This window comes from Lycium barbarum, chromosome 9 (genome assembly GCF_019175385.1).
Source record: "Lycium barbarum isolate Lr01 chromosome 9, ASM1917538v2, whole genome shotgun sequence".
Lineage (NCBI taxonomy): Eukaryota > Viridiplantae > Streptophyta > Magnoliopsida > Solanales > Solanaceae > Lycium > Lycium barbarum.
Window position 1 is genome coordinate 123,042,757 of NC_083345.1, and position 13,789 is coordinate 123,056,545.

General features: G+C 37.3%; 1 protein-coding gene and 1 long non-coding RNA gene across 2 annotated transcripts; one reads left to right on the forward strand and one right to left on the reverse strand.

Moving 5' to 3' along the window:
• Positions 1 to 508: 508 nt before the first annotated feature.
• Positions 509 to 4,406, reverse strand: LOC132612299 (uncharacterized). Its single transcript, XM_060326595.1, has 7 exons — positions 4,142 to 4,406; positions 3,907 to 4,013; positions 3,670 to 3,818; positions 3,202 to 3,581; positions 1,329 to 2,954; positions 851 to 1,224; positions 509 to 757 (listed from the first exon to the last, which is right to left on the reverse strand). Exons 1-7 carry the CDS (start codon positions 4,404 to 4,406, stop codon positions 509 to 511), a joined length of 3,150 nt encoding a protein of 1,049 aa, XP_060182578.1.
• A 6,271-nt stretch (positions 4,407 to 10,677) lies between these two features.
• Positions 10,678 to 13,455, forward strand: LOC132608727 (uncharacterized). The gene is made up of 3 exons (XR_009570497.1): positions 10,678 to 11,002; positions 11,949 to 11,999; positions 13,148 to 13,455. It is a non-coding gene; the product is annotated as an uncharacterized LOC132608727 (long non-coding RNA).
• Positions 13,456 to 13,789: the final 334 nt, after the last annotated feature.

Below are 13,789 nucleotides of genomic sequence, written 5' to 3' on the forward strand. Positions count from 1 at the left end.
TTTAGCCCGTTTGGGCATTTTATTAACATGAAGCAAAATGGTTGAGCCCAAAAGTGACCCAGCTCAAAATCAACAAAAAACGTCCAAATAAAAACAAAAATAGAATTAGGAAAGTATTGTCCAAAGGGCATCGATTTGCCCTTTCTGCCTTTTGTTGTCCCATTATTTCACTTCTGCCATAGCTGCTCCTCTTCACCGACGTGGATGATGAAGGTTTCATGGGGTTTGGACCCCCCCATTAGCCTCTGAATTGTCACATCTGCCTTACACTTCAACCAGGTATTTTCCTTGTTTCTTGAATCTTGTACGCATCTGTCAAATTTGACCATTATAGCTGCTAACCTTCCAATTGTTTTCATGTATATGCTGAAATCATGAATTTGATTTCTGAGAAAATTGATCTCCCTTTGAATCTGCAACTCGACCCTTGAAACTTTCAAACTCAGGTATGTCTCCAAGATTTCAAGCCTTCTATTTCGTTCCTCATAAGCTGTGTATTTCATTTCTATTACTTGATCTGCACTCTTAAGTATGGAACTTGGGATTTATCGCTGTTTAGAATCTTTCTTAGCTCCACTTCCATCTCATTGAAATGTTCATATACTGTTGTTCCTTTGTCTAAAGCTCTGTTAGCTAATGCAGCAGCTAATTGATTTCCTTCTCTTAAAATGTGAGTATATGTTACCTGTTTCCCCTCTCCCATACGTTTAATTTCGTCAATCCAATTTTCTAAACTCCAGGGTGGTTTCCAGCCTTCCTTTAGAATCGTTTAAACAAATTGTGAGTCAGATTGTATAATGATTCTATTGAACTGATTGTTGTTGCACCACCTGATAGCTTCCAAGATTGCCACTGTTTCTGCTTCATTATTAGTAACATGTCCTATCTCTGCTGCTCTGGCAAAAATTAAATTGCCCTCCTCATTCCTTACACAAAAACCAAAAGACCCTCTCCCAGGGTTACCTCTTGATGCACCATCAGTGTTGCACATAATCCAACCCGTAAGAGAGGGTTTCCAAATCACTTTTTTGTATTTCACCTGTGTTCTGTATCCTTCCAAAAGTTGTAACATGTCCTTCCAACTGTGAGGAATTTCTTGTATTGAAGGATTTATGAATCTGACCAAGTTCTGAATTGTAACATAGATCTGATATATGCATCTTCCAACTGATTTCCTCTCTCCATGTTTATATGCATTTCTTCTCTTCCATAGCTCCCACAGAACTATAGCAGTCACAACATAAACAATGGTTTCAACCTATTATTAACAGGTTGTTGCCACCATTTAACTATGATCTGTTGTAGTTGAAGTCCTTCAATATTAATACCTGCAAGAGAAGAAAAAAAGGACCAAGTCCTGTTAGCAGAAAAAGACCTAGCAAAAAGATGTTGAATTGTCTCCTCTTTAGGACTTGAACAACACCAAGATCTAGATGCTAGGTTAATATTCATCCTTTTCAACACATCATCCAATGGAACCTTAAATTTCCAGCATCTCCACATGAAAAAGGAGATCTTAAATGGTAGTCCTTTTATCAACATGTATTTATAAATCTCATTCTCCTGTCCTCTCAATCTCAAATAGTCCCAGGCTGATTTAACTGTAAAATCCCCTTTGCTATCTAGAAGCCACCAATGTATATCCTTCTCCTCAATCATCATAGGTGGTTTAATAGTATCCCTTATGTGTTGTACTATATCTCCTGGTAATAGTAGTTCCAATCTTGCCTCATCCCAATTCCCATCAATCACCATTTCTGAAACATTTTGAATTCTGTCATCATATGTATCCCCTGTTGTGACATAGTATAAAGCCCCTAATCCTGTCCAATTATCATACCAAAACAAAGCATTGCCCATTTTGGTTTGCCACCAAATGTGTTGTTCTATCAAGTCCCTAGCTTGAAGCATCTTCTTCCAATTTTGTGACCCATACTTCCATTGTACCACAACTGCATTTTCTTTTTTACAGTATTTATTGCTGAGATAAACACTCCACAAGGATGGTGAAGTTCTAAAATTCCACCATATTTTGCAATATAAAGCCATGGATACATCATGTAGTGATCTAAACCCCAGTCCCCCTTCCTTTTCTGGTATACACAACTTATGCCATGCTGACCAATGTCTACTTTTACCTCCACTTGTGTTATTCCAGAAAAACTGTGCAAAAAGCTTGTGCATTTGTGTAATTACATAATCTGGGGGGTTCAAAGCAGATAAAAGATGAATGGGCCTACCTTGTAACACATGCTTTATTAAAACAACTCTTCCTCCAAAGGATAACATTTTTCCTTTCCAAGATTGCAACCTGTGCATTATTTTTACCAGAATAGAATTATAGTAATCCTTTTTCCTCCTACTATAGAAAATAGGGCAACCAAGATATATGAATGGGAAATCCTTTCTTACAATTCCTGTTATCACCTCAACAATTGCTTTTATATCACCTATGACATTATGGTGCATGTACACAGAGCTTTTATCCCTGTTTACCTTCTGGCCTAATGTTTCTTCATATCTTTTCAAAACTTCCATGATTTTCTGTAAGGATATAGTATCAGCAGAGGCGAAAATGATCATGTCATCTGCATATGCCAGATGATTGATCTTAGGACTCCATTTAGGAAGCCCATATCCTTTGAAATGTGGTATCTGGTGCAACTGATTTAGATTTCTTGAAAGAACTTCTGCAGCCAAAATAAACAAAGTGGGGGATAAGGGGTCCCCTTGTTTAACCCCCCTAGATGATTGAAAGAAACCATGCTGTTGTCCATTTATTAGGATGGAATACCAGTTATTACTGACTATTCTGAAAACCATGTCCACAACCATGTGTGAGTATCCCAACTGTCTCATGACTTTTGTCAAAAATAACCAAGAGACCCTATCATATGCCTTAGCCATATCCAATTTAAGTACCACATTTGCAGTTTTGGTCCTCAGCCTTATATCTGACACAATTTTCTATGTTAGCAACACATTTTCCACAATACTCCTCCCTTTAACAAAACCAGCCTAATTTAGAGAAATCATTCCTTGAAGCCCATCTGCCAACCTTTCATGGATTAATCTAGAAAAGATTTTGTTACTAAAGTTACTCAAACTTATAGGTCTCATATCAGAGAAAGTATTCACCAAATCCTTTTTTTGGTAAGAGAACCAAGTTTGTGTGAGTCACAAATCTTGGTAGTTCTGTACCACAAAAGAAACTTTTCACCATATTAGTTACATCCTCCCCAATTATATCCCAACAGAATTGATAGAATAATCCTGTAAAACCATCTGGACCGGCAACACTTTCACCATTAAGTTTAAACACTATCTCCTTAACTTCTTCCTGATTTGGTAGGGCTGTGATTCTGTCATTCTGCTCCTCTGTGACCATTCTGGGTACATGGTCTAGAATGCCAAAGTTAGAAGGATCTGGTTCTTTTGCAAACTGATCTTGGAAGAATCTAATGGCTTCATTTGCCACTTCTTCTCTTTCTTCTAACCATACCCCATTCTGCCCCTGTATCCTCCTTATTTGTAATCTTTTCCTTCTACGTTGCACATAAGTATGAAAGAACTTAGTATTCCTGTCCCCATTATCAAACATTGCATCCCTGCTTTCTGTTTCCAGAAAGCCTCCTCAAGGTGTAAATATCTATTTAGTTCAGCCTGTACCTTGTGTAAATTCTCCCTATTCTGAGGGGATTCAACTCAAATTGGACTTCTTGTGTCTTTATAATATCCTCCAGAGACTCTATCTGCTGAAATATGTTCCCAAAAGTGTTTTGGCTCCAGATCACCAAAGCAGCTTTAACATTCTTTAACTTAAAATGGAATAATGAAAAAGGGGTTAGCCATGAAATCTGTAGCCCAGTTCTCTTTCACTATATCCAAAAAAGTATGATGCTTCACCCAGAAATTTAGAAACTTAAAAGGTTTTCTAATAGGTTCAGAATTTCCAGCATATGAAATAAGCATAAGAGCATGGTCTGACCCTGATCTAACCAGATGTTGGATATCTATATTAGGGTAAACAGTTTGTAAAATCTGATTTCCTAAACATCTATCCAATCTTTTAAAAATATAATCACTCCCACTCTGGCCATTCCACCAAGTAAATTTGCTCCCTTTAAATCCTAGATCATACATCCCATAATTATTAATTGTATCTCCTGCAAACTGACAGAAAGTCCTCCATATTTTTCCTCCTCTAAAGTAATTACATTGAAATCCCCTCCTATCATCCAGGGACTGTTACAATTTTCTGCAATGTCTTCTAAGTTTTCCCACAGAACCCTCCTCTCCACTTGGGTACATTTTGCATATACCACAGTGATGAGTAACGCTTCCTGCATTCCTTGAGCTTTGATCTTTATAGTAATGTGATGCATGTGATCATGAATTATTTCCATCTCAAACATCTCATCCACAAAGATCCAGATCTTGCCAGATATATTTGCAGCAGCAGTATGTATATTCAGTCTTCTTCTCTAATCTTCCATTTTATCAGGATCTTGAAAAGGCTCCAAAATCCCTATGAAACCAAAATGATACTTAAGGTTCATTTTTGTTAGCCTTGGAATAGCTTCCATAGTATTCACTGACCTAATGTTCCATATCATTGCATTCGTCATTCAAGCATTAGTCTTACTCAGTGCCCTTCTAGTTTGAATACCAGTTCCAGGTGGAACACTAGTGTCTCTTTGTTGCTTCTTTTTGCCTCTTCATCCCCCTTTGAGACACTTTGGTGAGATATCCCCTTGTGTTAATGCTGACTGATAGTGCTGCTCAAGTGATTGGCCGTCCATATCATTTCTACCATCACCGCATTGTATCATGTTACCCTGACTGACTACTTGTTTATTTAAGTTGCTATCCCCATCCTCCGTATTTTGCTGTGACTTCTTACCACTGCTGGCTGGGCTTGTATATTGTACAGGTGCATGTATATCCTCTTTGCTCTGTCCAGTGTCCTCCATATTGTCTGGTGGATCCCCAGTAGAACTATTGGTATCTCTTTTTTCTTCATTAAATTCTGTACCTTGTAACTTGTCTTTATTGGTAACATGTGATGATTCACTCATTATTGTTACTACTTGCAGGTTTTCCTCTTCAAGTGCTTTCTCTCCTATGATAGAGCTTTTCTTTTCCATTATATCTGCTTGCTGGTCAGGTAATGTATCTATATCTTTTGCTTCTTCTATACTCTTCTGGCTGCTACTATCATCCTCTTCATGGCTTTCATCTCCCCCCTCTTCTAGCTTCTTAAGGGATGAACATATTGGCTGCCTTTTATCAGAATAAAAAACACTCTCAATCCATTCCTTTGTGTTTGCTGGAACACTTTCATCACTTTTGCTTTCCTCCCTTTCTTCTGTATTAACTATGTCTTCCTGATGCTTCTCTTCTAAAACTGCAAATGTATTGTTTGTTTTCATTCCTTCTACTGCATGTTGTTCCTTTCCCACTTCTGCAATAATAACCCCTGACTTATCCTTGATGTATTTATTGTTCCTCTTTTGGATCCATTCCTTCTTACCGTGATAATTCCACCCTTTTTTATTGTTCTCCCTTTTCTGTTGTACTACTGTGGACTCCTCTGCTTGAAAAGCTTTCATCTCTTCTCTATGTTTCTTTTGCAATTCTGGATTCAAAGTTCTACATTCAATTTCTCCATGCCCTTGTAATTTGCAATGTTTGCAATATTTTGGCAAATAGTCATAATTTATCTTGATCCATTTTGATTTGTTTTTTCCAGTTCTTTCATCTACTTCTGCAATATTGATTCTATTAGGATGAGTTGCTAATAAATCAATTTGCACCTTCACTTTTGCACAGCTAGGCCTGGTCCTATTTGCCGTAGCCAAATCCACTGTCAAAGGCTTCTCTACAGCAGTTGCCATGGAGAAAACAGCTTCTCTTGCAAAACAATTTGGAGGTAAGTCTGGAAAGCTAATCCAAGCTACTGCCATTGATGTTTCTTCTTCTGGTTTGAACCATGGGTCCCAAATTAATGGTCTCATCTGACAATATCTCTCATGTACTTTAAGATAATATGCTGGAGTGGATAGCATCTTCACATAGTCTTCAAAGAGAGACAATCTAATCAGAATGTATCTTTCATCAATAAGGCCAATGGTGGCATTCCCTTTGATTTCACATTGTACTGGAATTACTTCTCTTAATTTCTTAATGTCTATGATATCATAAGAGAATTTGCCCAAGATTGAATATTGTAAATCTTCTTTGATTATCATCTGGTGTATTTCATTAGAATTCCAGGTTATGTAGGGTTCACCATCTATAAAATTAACAGTCTTGGATGGGATAATAATCTGTTGTGTATTATGAACTGCTGTTGGAGGCTTCAAAAGATTTGCATAATTCTGTTCTTTATCTTTTCCGCTGGGCAAATCTATAGGGACGTTTAGGGGTTGTGCACTACTGGTTGCTTGGGTTGTTGATTTTGAAAGAATTGAGGCAGTCATGGTATTGTGGGTAGGTTTAAGGGATGGGAAAGTGGAAAGGTACTGTGAAGGTAAAATTATGAGAGAGTGGTTAGGTGGAACATGCTCCGGTGGAGGCTGTCCACCGGCCGAGGTGGCCATAGCGGCCGACGGTGGCTGTGGTAATTGATTGAAAAATAGGGTTTTTCGCTAAAAAAAAGATGGGATCAAAGATTCTATCGATTAAAGTTGTGGCCAAGAAATATTCAAATAGCCGCATAGAGAGTATATAAACTCTTTGTGGGAGCGTGAAAAAAATAAAACAAAAAAAAACACGATTAAAATTTTATGTTTTGCAATATTCTTTATTAAATGTGTTATTTGACTTATTTTAATTTTGTTCCTCATCCTTCTTCTTGTCTTTTTCTCTTCATATCTTCTTTTATTCTCTTTTGAAGAGAACCTGGCGCTGAGGAAAATTCGAAACACCGGAACTAACAAATAATTCAAGAGAACACCCTCCTAAAATTAGAGTAGAGATCTGTTTATGAGGAAGTGGGTACGGTTGAAACAGGGGTGGAGTTAGCATAAAAAGGGATGGACGGAGGAGTTGCTGGGATATCCCATGGCCATTTCTAATTGAGGGGCATGTGCACTGTTCTATTCAAATTCCTCCGTTGTCCGCATCACCAAAGCCATATTTGTTCGCCTCTGTGTCGGTAATCTCTCACCGAAACTCTTCTTCTGTGCCTCCACATCTCACTCAAAATACTAACTCTGATTCAAAGCCGCCATTTCAATCTATTAATTCACTATCAATTAGTACACAATCAGAGTTTAAAATTCACCAAAGATGCAAGAAAATGAATATTATCGAGCTGGGGTTTGCTGATGACTAACTACTGTCTTGTAAAGGTGATATGTGCTCTGTTAAACTACTATTTCACAAATTTCAGCATTTCTCACAAGTATCTGGTTTGGAGGCTAATGTGGATAAAAGTTCAATTTATTTTGGAGGGGTTAAGCAGGATTTGCAACAGACTATCTTGGAAAAACACGAATTTTCTAAAGGGGAGTTGCCATTCAGATACCTGGGCATACCTCTGAGAACTAAAATGTTAACCATCATCCAATGTAAACCCTTGATTGAGAAAACATTGCAGAGAATTAAGTGCTGGACAATAAGATATTTGTCTTATACTGGTAGATTGCAACTGGTGAAATCAATCCTCTTTTCTATTCAGGTGTTCTGGTCACAAGTGTTTGTGCTGCCAAAAAAAGTGATTCAGATGGTAGAAGCCACTTGTAGGTCCTTCCTATGGACAGAAGGTGTAGAGATATCAAAGAAGGCTCTAATTGCATGGGATACGGTTTGTTTACCTATGTCTGCATGTGGCCTGAATTTATTGGATGTCTATTCATGGAATCAAGCTGCAATTGGGAAGTTGTTATGGAACATATGCAGGAAAAAAGACAACCTCTGGGTTAAATGGATTCATTCCTATTACATTAAAGGTGATCCAATCTGGGAAGCCAATGCAAAACAGGCTTCTTGCATGGTTCAAAAGATCTTAAAAGCAAATAAGTTTTATGAGCACTTGGGCTACTCAGAAGCAAATGTCACTATGCTGCAGTCCTATACTATCAAAAAGTTCTATGTTCTAGGAAGAAATGAGTATCGTAAGGTGCAATGGAGAAGTTTGGTGCGTAACAACTTAGGGGTGCCTAAATGGGTGTTTATTCTTTATCTAGATTTGAATAGAAGACTGCAAACAATGGACAGAATTGCTTGTTGGTCAAATCTTGATGACACAAATTGTCCTGTATGCACTGTTGACTTGGAGGATGTGGATCACATCCTTTATAAATGCTCCTATTCTGGGAAAGTGTGGGAGAAGTTGCTGAAATGGCTTGGTATACACAGAGGACCTAGTGATTGACAACATGAAGTATTATGGGCAAGCAGCAATGCAAGGGGTAAAGGTGTAAGGGCTGAGGTCTACAGAATGGTGTTAGCTAGGTGTGTTTATCATATATGACATGAAAGAAATGAGAGAGTTTTCAACAATCATAGAAGATCACTTGAACAGATTATTAAGCAAGTCATACAAGAAGTGTACAGTCGAACAAGTAGGAAACCGAGACACTAGCTATATGCAATCCCTTAACTTTTATGCCGTTTAGTGTATGCAATCAGTAGCTAGTTTTTGCTAAGTTTGAAGTGCAAGTTTGGGGCTTATTATCCAAACTGCATGTTTTCCCTGAGCTGTATAGTTTACGTGGTAAATAAAATGATAGTTACAAAAAAAAAAAAAGATAAATGTTTCCTTTTTTTTCCGTAATGATCACATATTTAATTTCCGATCAACTTAATTAATTGGATGTTAAATATGTTGAAAGAAAAGAAAAAACATGTTTTTTACGAAATTAACACGTGTCACTTAGTGATTGGTGCGTGACAATACCTTTTTTCTTAAAATTGGGGTTGACCGAAAAATGTATAATAATATTACTTTGAAGTTGTTTGAGGGGTACTAGGACACTCATCCCCTGCCCCCCAACCCACAAATTTCCAATGTCTGTTTTCAACAAAGGTCATTATTAAGGGGGTAATGATGTATTTTTTCTTCGGCAAAGGCTCAAATATGCCTCTGAACTATACGAAATTGCACACATTTGCCCGTCATTAAAAGGTTGGTGCAAAGATGACCCTAACGTTTTTTTTTTTTGCCATACATGCCCTTGAGTTAACGGAAAATATTGGAGGACATATTTGTTCAGTTCGCATAGTATAGGGGCATATTTCCTGAATACTATGGCACAAAATATCATTGCATTTCAAAATATAAAAAAACATCTGTAATTACAATCCATCCACCATTGTATTACATCAAAATTATACAACTAAAAGAGCAGATGCAATTACAAACATCTTTTAAAGACTATTTTCACAACAAGAGCATCATTTTCCCTTTTCAAAAGATTTTTTTTACTAATGATAATACCATTTTTATTTTTCAATTTGTTGTTCTTTCTAGATATTTTTTGTCTTCTCAGTCCCAATATCTACACAATAATGGATGCAACAATTACCTCAATAAAACATAAACATAAAAAAGGAGATAACTTATATTAGACTTATGACATATGAAAAAATGTCTCCGGCGGTGCTTAAAATTTTGATAATAATAATAGAAAGAGTATCACATCTTAAGCATTTATACAGTTTCTTACATAACATTCAATGTGGTTTGACTCTTTCGTGAATTTCACGCATAACCGAAATTTAGTAGAATTATTTGAAGCTCATAAGTGAGATGGAGTGCAGTGACTCCACGTCCACGTCCACTCCACATCCACAAACCCTTCCATAGCTATTTGAAGAACTCGAAGCTTCCGACATTTCATAAACAAGTGAAACAATAAGAGAGAAAAGTGAAGGGTTGTACGATAAGTGTGGAGTTTCAAAATGCAGTTGCAATAAATTATTGGCTAGCATAAAGTGCACTACAAAAAAATCTGAGAACTATTTGTGCCATAATATTCAGGAATTTCAAAGGCTCAAATATGCCCTCTAATATTTTCCGTTAACTCAAGGGCATGTATGGCAAAAAAAAAAAACATTAGGTGCATCTTTGCACAAACCTTTTAACGACGGGCAAATGAGTGCAATTTCGTATAGTTCAGGCGCATAATATTTCAAGAAGCTAATCATTCCTAAATAACCAACACAAATGTTAATATCGCCTACGTCAGATTTTCTTTAACTTTTCTATATTAGTATGCCAATATGTGTGTTATATCCCGTATTTTTTTTTTCGTCAGATTATTTGTAAGCTGAGGTGGGGCCCACACATCGAGATTTTTTTTGGACATCTGAAAAGTCATATGAATCACATATGTGAAGTTAAACACAACTCAAGAAGGACCCTTGGGCCAAATCAAAGTGCAAGTCCTCCAAACGAATATTTTTAAGAAAACGTTTTCGGGTGATCTGACTTCTAGGGGCAAAAACGGTATTATAAGTTTGGAATTTGGAAAATACCAAGAAATAGAAGTTGTAGATAATTGAATTAGCTTTCCAACCATAGGTCGTGGGTTCCCAGGTGACATCGGTACAAGGAGATATGGACGTTTTAAGGTCGAAAGGTCAGTGGGCTAGGCCCAACTCGGGATTAACCGAGTTGGCCCAAAAAAAATGAAGAGAAAAATCAGGCCCAATAGGGCACATCCGGCCATGGTCCATAAAAAGGACCCAAGCCCAAGTGAATTATCCATGTGATAATTAAATAAAAGGGACCATTTAATTGTCTTGAAACATATAGAAGTTTCAAGACAAATTGAGAAAGAGTGAACAAAAGAAACAAGAGCAAAAGAACTAAAGGCCATACGGCCATGGAGAAAAAAATTGACCCTTTGAAATTTTATCCCAAAAATTATTTTCTTGTGGTATTTCTACTAATTCAAGGGTCCTTTACAACTTGGTGTAATTATTTTGGAAGAAAGAACACTTGTTTCTTCAAGTTGACAACTTGGTCAAGTGAAGAAGATTGTAGAAAAATGTAAGAATTAATCCCTTTTTATTATGTTATGAAGGTTGGTTTATGTTGTAGTATGTAGAAATGAGTAGAATTTATGGAAATATGGAAGTTTACAAAGTGGGTGTGCATATATGTAAGTGGACATATATGTATATTGTTGTATAAATAATATGAGATGAATTTTATGTTGTATTCTAGTTGTGGTTATGGTGAAATTTATATTGGAAATGGAAGAAAATGGTTCAAGTTGGCATGGAAAATTATTGGGAATAGTTATAGGAAATTATATGATTTTAATGAAGTTTTTATGTAATTATAGAAGTGGAGTTTTAAATGTGAATTATTATGTTAGTTGGTGAATTTGGAAGGATAATAGTCCATATTGGCATGAAAGATTGGTTGTTAAGTGGTTATGAGAAGTTTTGTGATTTTATGGTAGATTTATGTAATTATGAAAATGAAATTATTAAGGTGCAAATTATGATTATGGTTGATGAAATTGGAAGATGGAGATATGTTAGGAATATGTAGATTGAAGATTAGAAGTTTTGGATGGATTATGGTTTTGGTGGAAAGTTTGTATATTTTGTATATCTTGTGAATATTTGGTAGAAATGATACGAAATGCTTCCGAATTATATTGTAATGATCGTGATTAGTAATGAATGTAAAAACATTGAGATTGGTTTTGGAAATGTGAAGTTGTAATGAAAGCTATTGCATTATGTTGGAAAGAAGACTAGTTGTGTTATATTGTGTTTTGTAGTCATGGTTGTTGTCATTGTGTTGATAGTTTGGCCGGGTTGAATTCCCGGATTGTTGTTGATAAAAAAATTGGCTAAGTTGAATTTTGGGGATGGTGTATTTATAGGGGAGATGCTGCCCAAATTTTTGTAGACAAGTATTGGTTAAGATTGAAATCTTAAAGCCTTACAATTAACATTTGGTAATTGTGACCAAATTGTAGATTTTGGCGAACTTGAAACTTGATTTTGGAGACGTGTATGAATCGGAAAAGGTATGTAAGGCTTCACCCTTCCTTCTATGGCATGTCTTAAACGTAATAAGTTGGATACGAGCCTCGGGGATAACTCTATTCTCCGAAATCCGCACCCAAAGTTTCCCCTTTTTCATTCAGTAGAATTGAATTAAATATTGTATGAAATGTTGAAAAATTGCCTAAACATCTAGAACTTGCACAAATAGGACCCGACTACCTTAAAACCCACACAAGTGACGTCATGAAATATAATGTACGTAAATTTGGTACGCCGCCTCATTTGACCCGAGGTGGGCCCATTGTTCCCGGATTTTCCCTATTGCTCCGTTTGACTTATTTTGGAGTAGAATCCAAAGGAAACTTTTGATCCTCGTTCCGATTATCAAACGATAAGTACTGTACCATTCTAATGGAAATATGTATATGTTTATAAAATATGTACATGATACACGTATATGTATATGATAAAAGATCCAGGGCAATATAGTGTGAGGCATCCCCTCTGGGTCCTACACATACTCAGGTATTGTCTATGCCAGGGTACAGCCCGTCCGCCCAAGGCCTTCGCCCCAACCCTCATCACGCTGCAACGCTACGGGGGGTCGAAAGCTAAGCTATGATATGATACGCTATGATACACTATGCCATGATATGATACACTACGACAAGCTATGCTATGATATGACAAGTTACGCTATGGCATGATACACTATGACACACTATACTATGACATTGACATGATATAACACGACACGACATGCTGTAGTAAGACATGACATTACACGATATAATATGCCATGATAAGACACGATAGGATACGACCTGATATGCCACGATAGGATACGACCCGATATGCCACGATAGGATACGATAGGGCACGATAGGACACGATACGACAAGATACGACATAATATAAGTTCTATTTTCTACGTTCATGGAGGGGAAACGTTTTTAAAAGGGAAAGACAAGCCATGCATGATAGCCGCCCAAAAAGGGGCCTTCCTATGTACAGGTTACTTTCTTGCCTCGTTATATGTCCTGTGACTCCATGATATTATTAATCGCACTCTATGTTATTGCTTGCGTTGTCTTCCATGCCTTACATACTCGGTACACTATTCGTACTGACGTCCCTTCATGTGGACGCTGCGTTTCATGCCGCGCAGGTCAGCAGACAGGTGGACTTGATCCTTAGGAGCTCTACCAGCGGTACTCTACAGTGCTCCAGTTGTTCCGGAGCCTCACTTCCGCGGTACTATTTTGTGTATGTATATTCGGGCACGGCAGTACCCGGCCCTTTCTATGTATAAGTGTACTATGTCTAGAGGCTCGTAGACAGATATGCCCAGTCAGTCAAGTACAGTTAGATATATGGTGTGTTGGCATTTTAATGTTGTTGTATAAAGTGATAACGAAGTTTACTAGTCTATGTTCATAATGATGCTGCTAATGTTAATGTTAAAAAAAAAAAAATATGGCACAGTTCCTACGGCCCGCTGAGAAGTAAAGGTAAAACGATAGATAAGGGGTGCTCGGTACAAGTATCGGGTACTCGTCACGGCCCCTAGTCGGGTCGTGACAATGTAGGTCTCTAGTAGCCAAGTCAAACCTCAATAAATATGGCATTATACATCGACAGTGAGGCCCTTCTCCGTAAATCAACAACGCCAATCAGTTCAAATTTATAGTATTCGGCACCACTCGATATCTTGACCCGCTGGGAGCTTATGGAGCCTACGATGATGAGTCGGCACAGTTTACATAGTTGAAATATTAACGATGGCAACATTGGTCATGACAGCGACTTC

Bases quoted from the DNA above. Each gene is read 5' to 3' on its own strand.
- LOC132612299 (XM_060326595.1), bottom strand. From the start codon at position 4,406: ATGGAAATAATTCATGATCACATGCATCACATTACTATAAAGATCAAA. The intron at 3,819-3,906 runs GTGAAGCATCAT...TTCCATTTTAAG, and splicing joins TTAAGTTTCTAAATTTCTGG to TTAAAGAATGTTAAAGCTGC. The intron at 2,955-3,201 runs GTACAGAACTAC...AAATTGTGTCAG, and splicing joins GGTGAAAAGTTTCTTTTGTG to ATATAAGGCTGAGGACCAAA.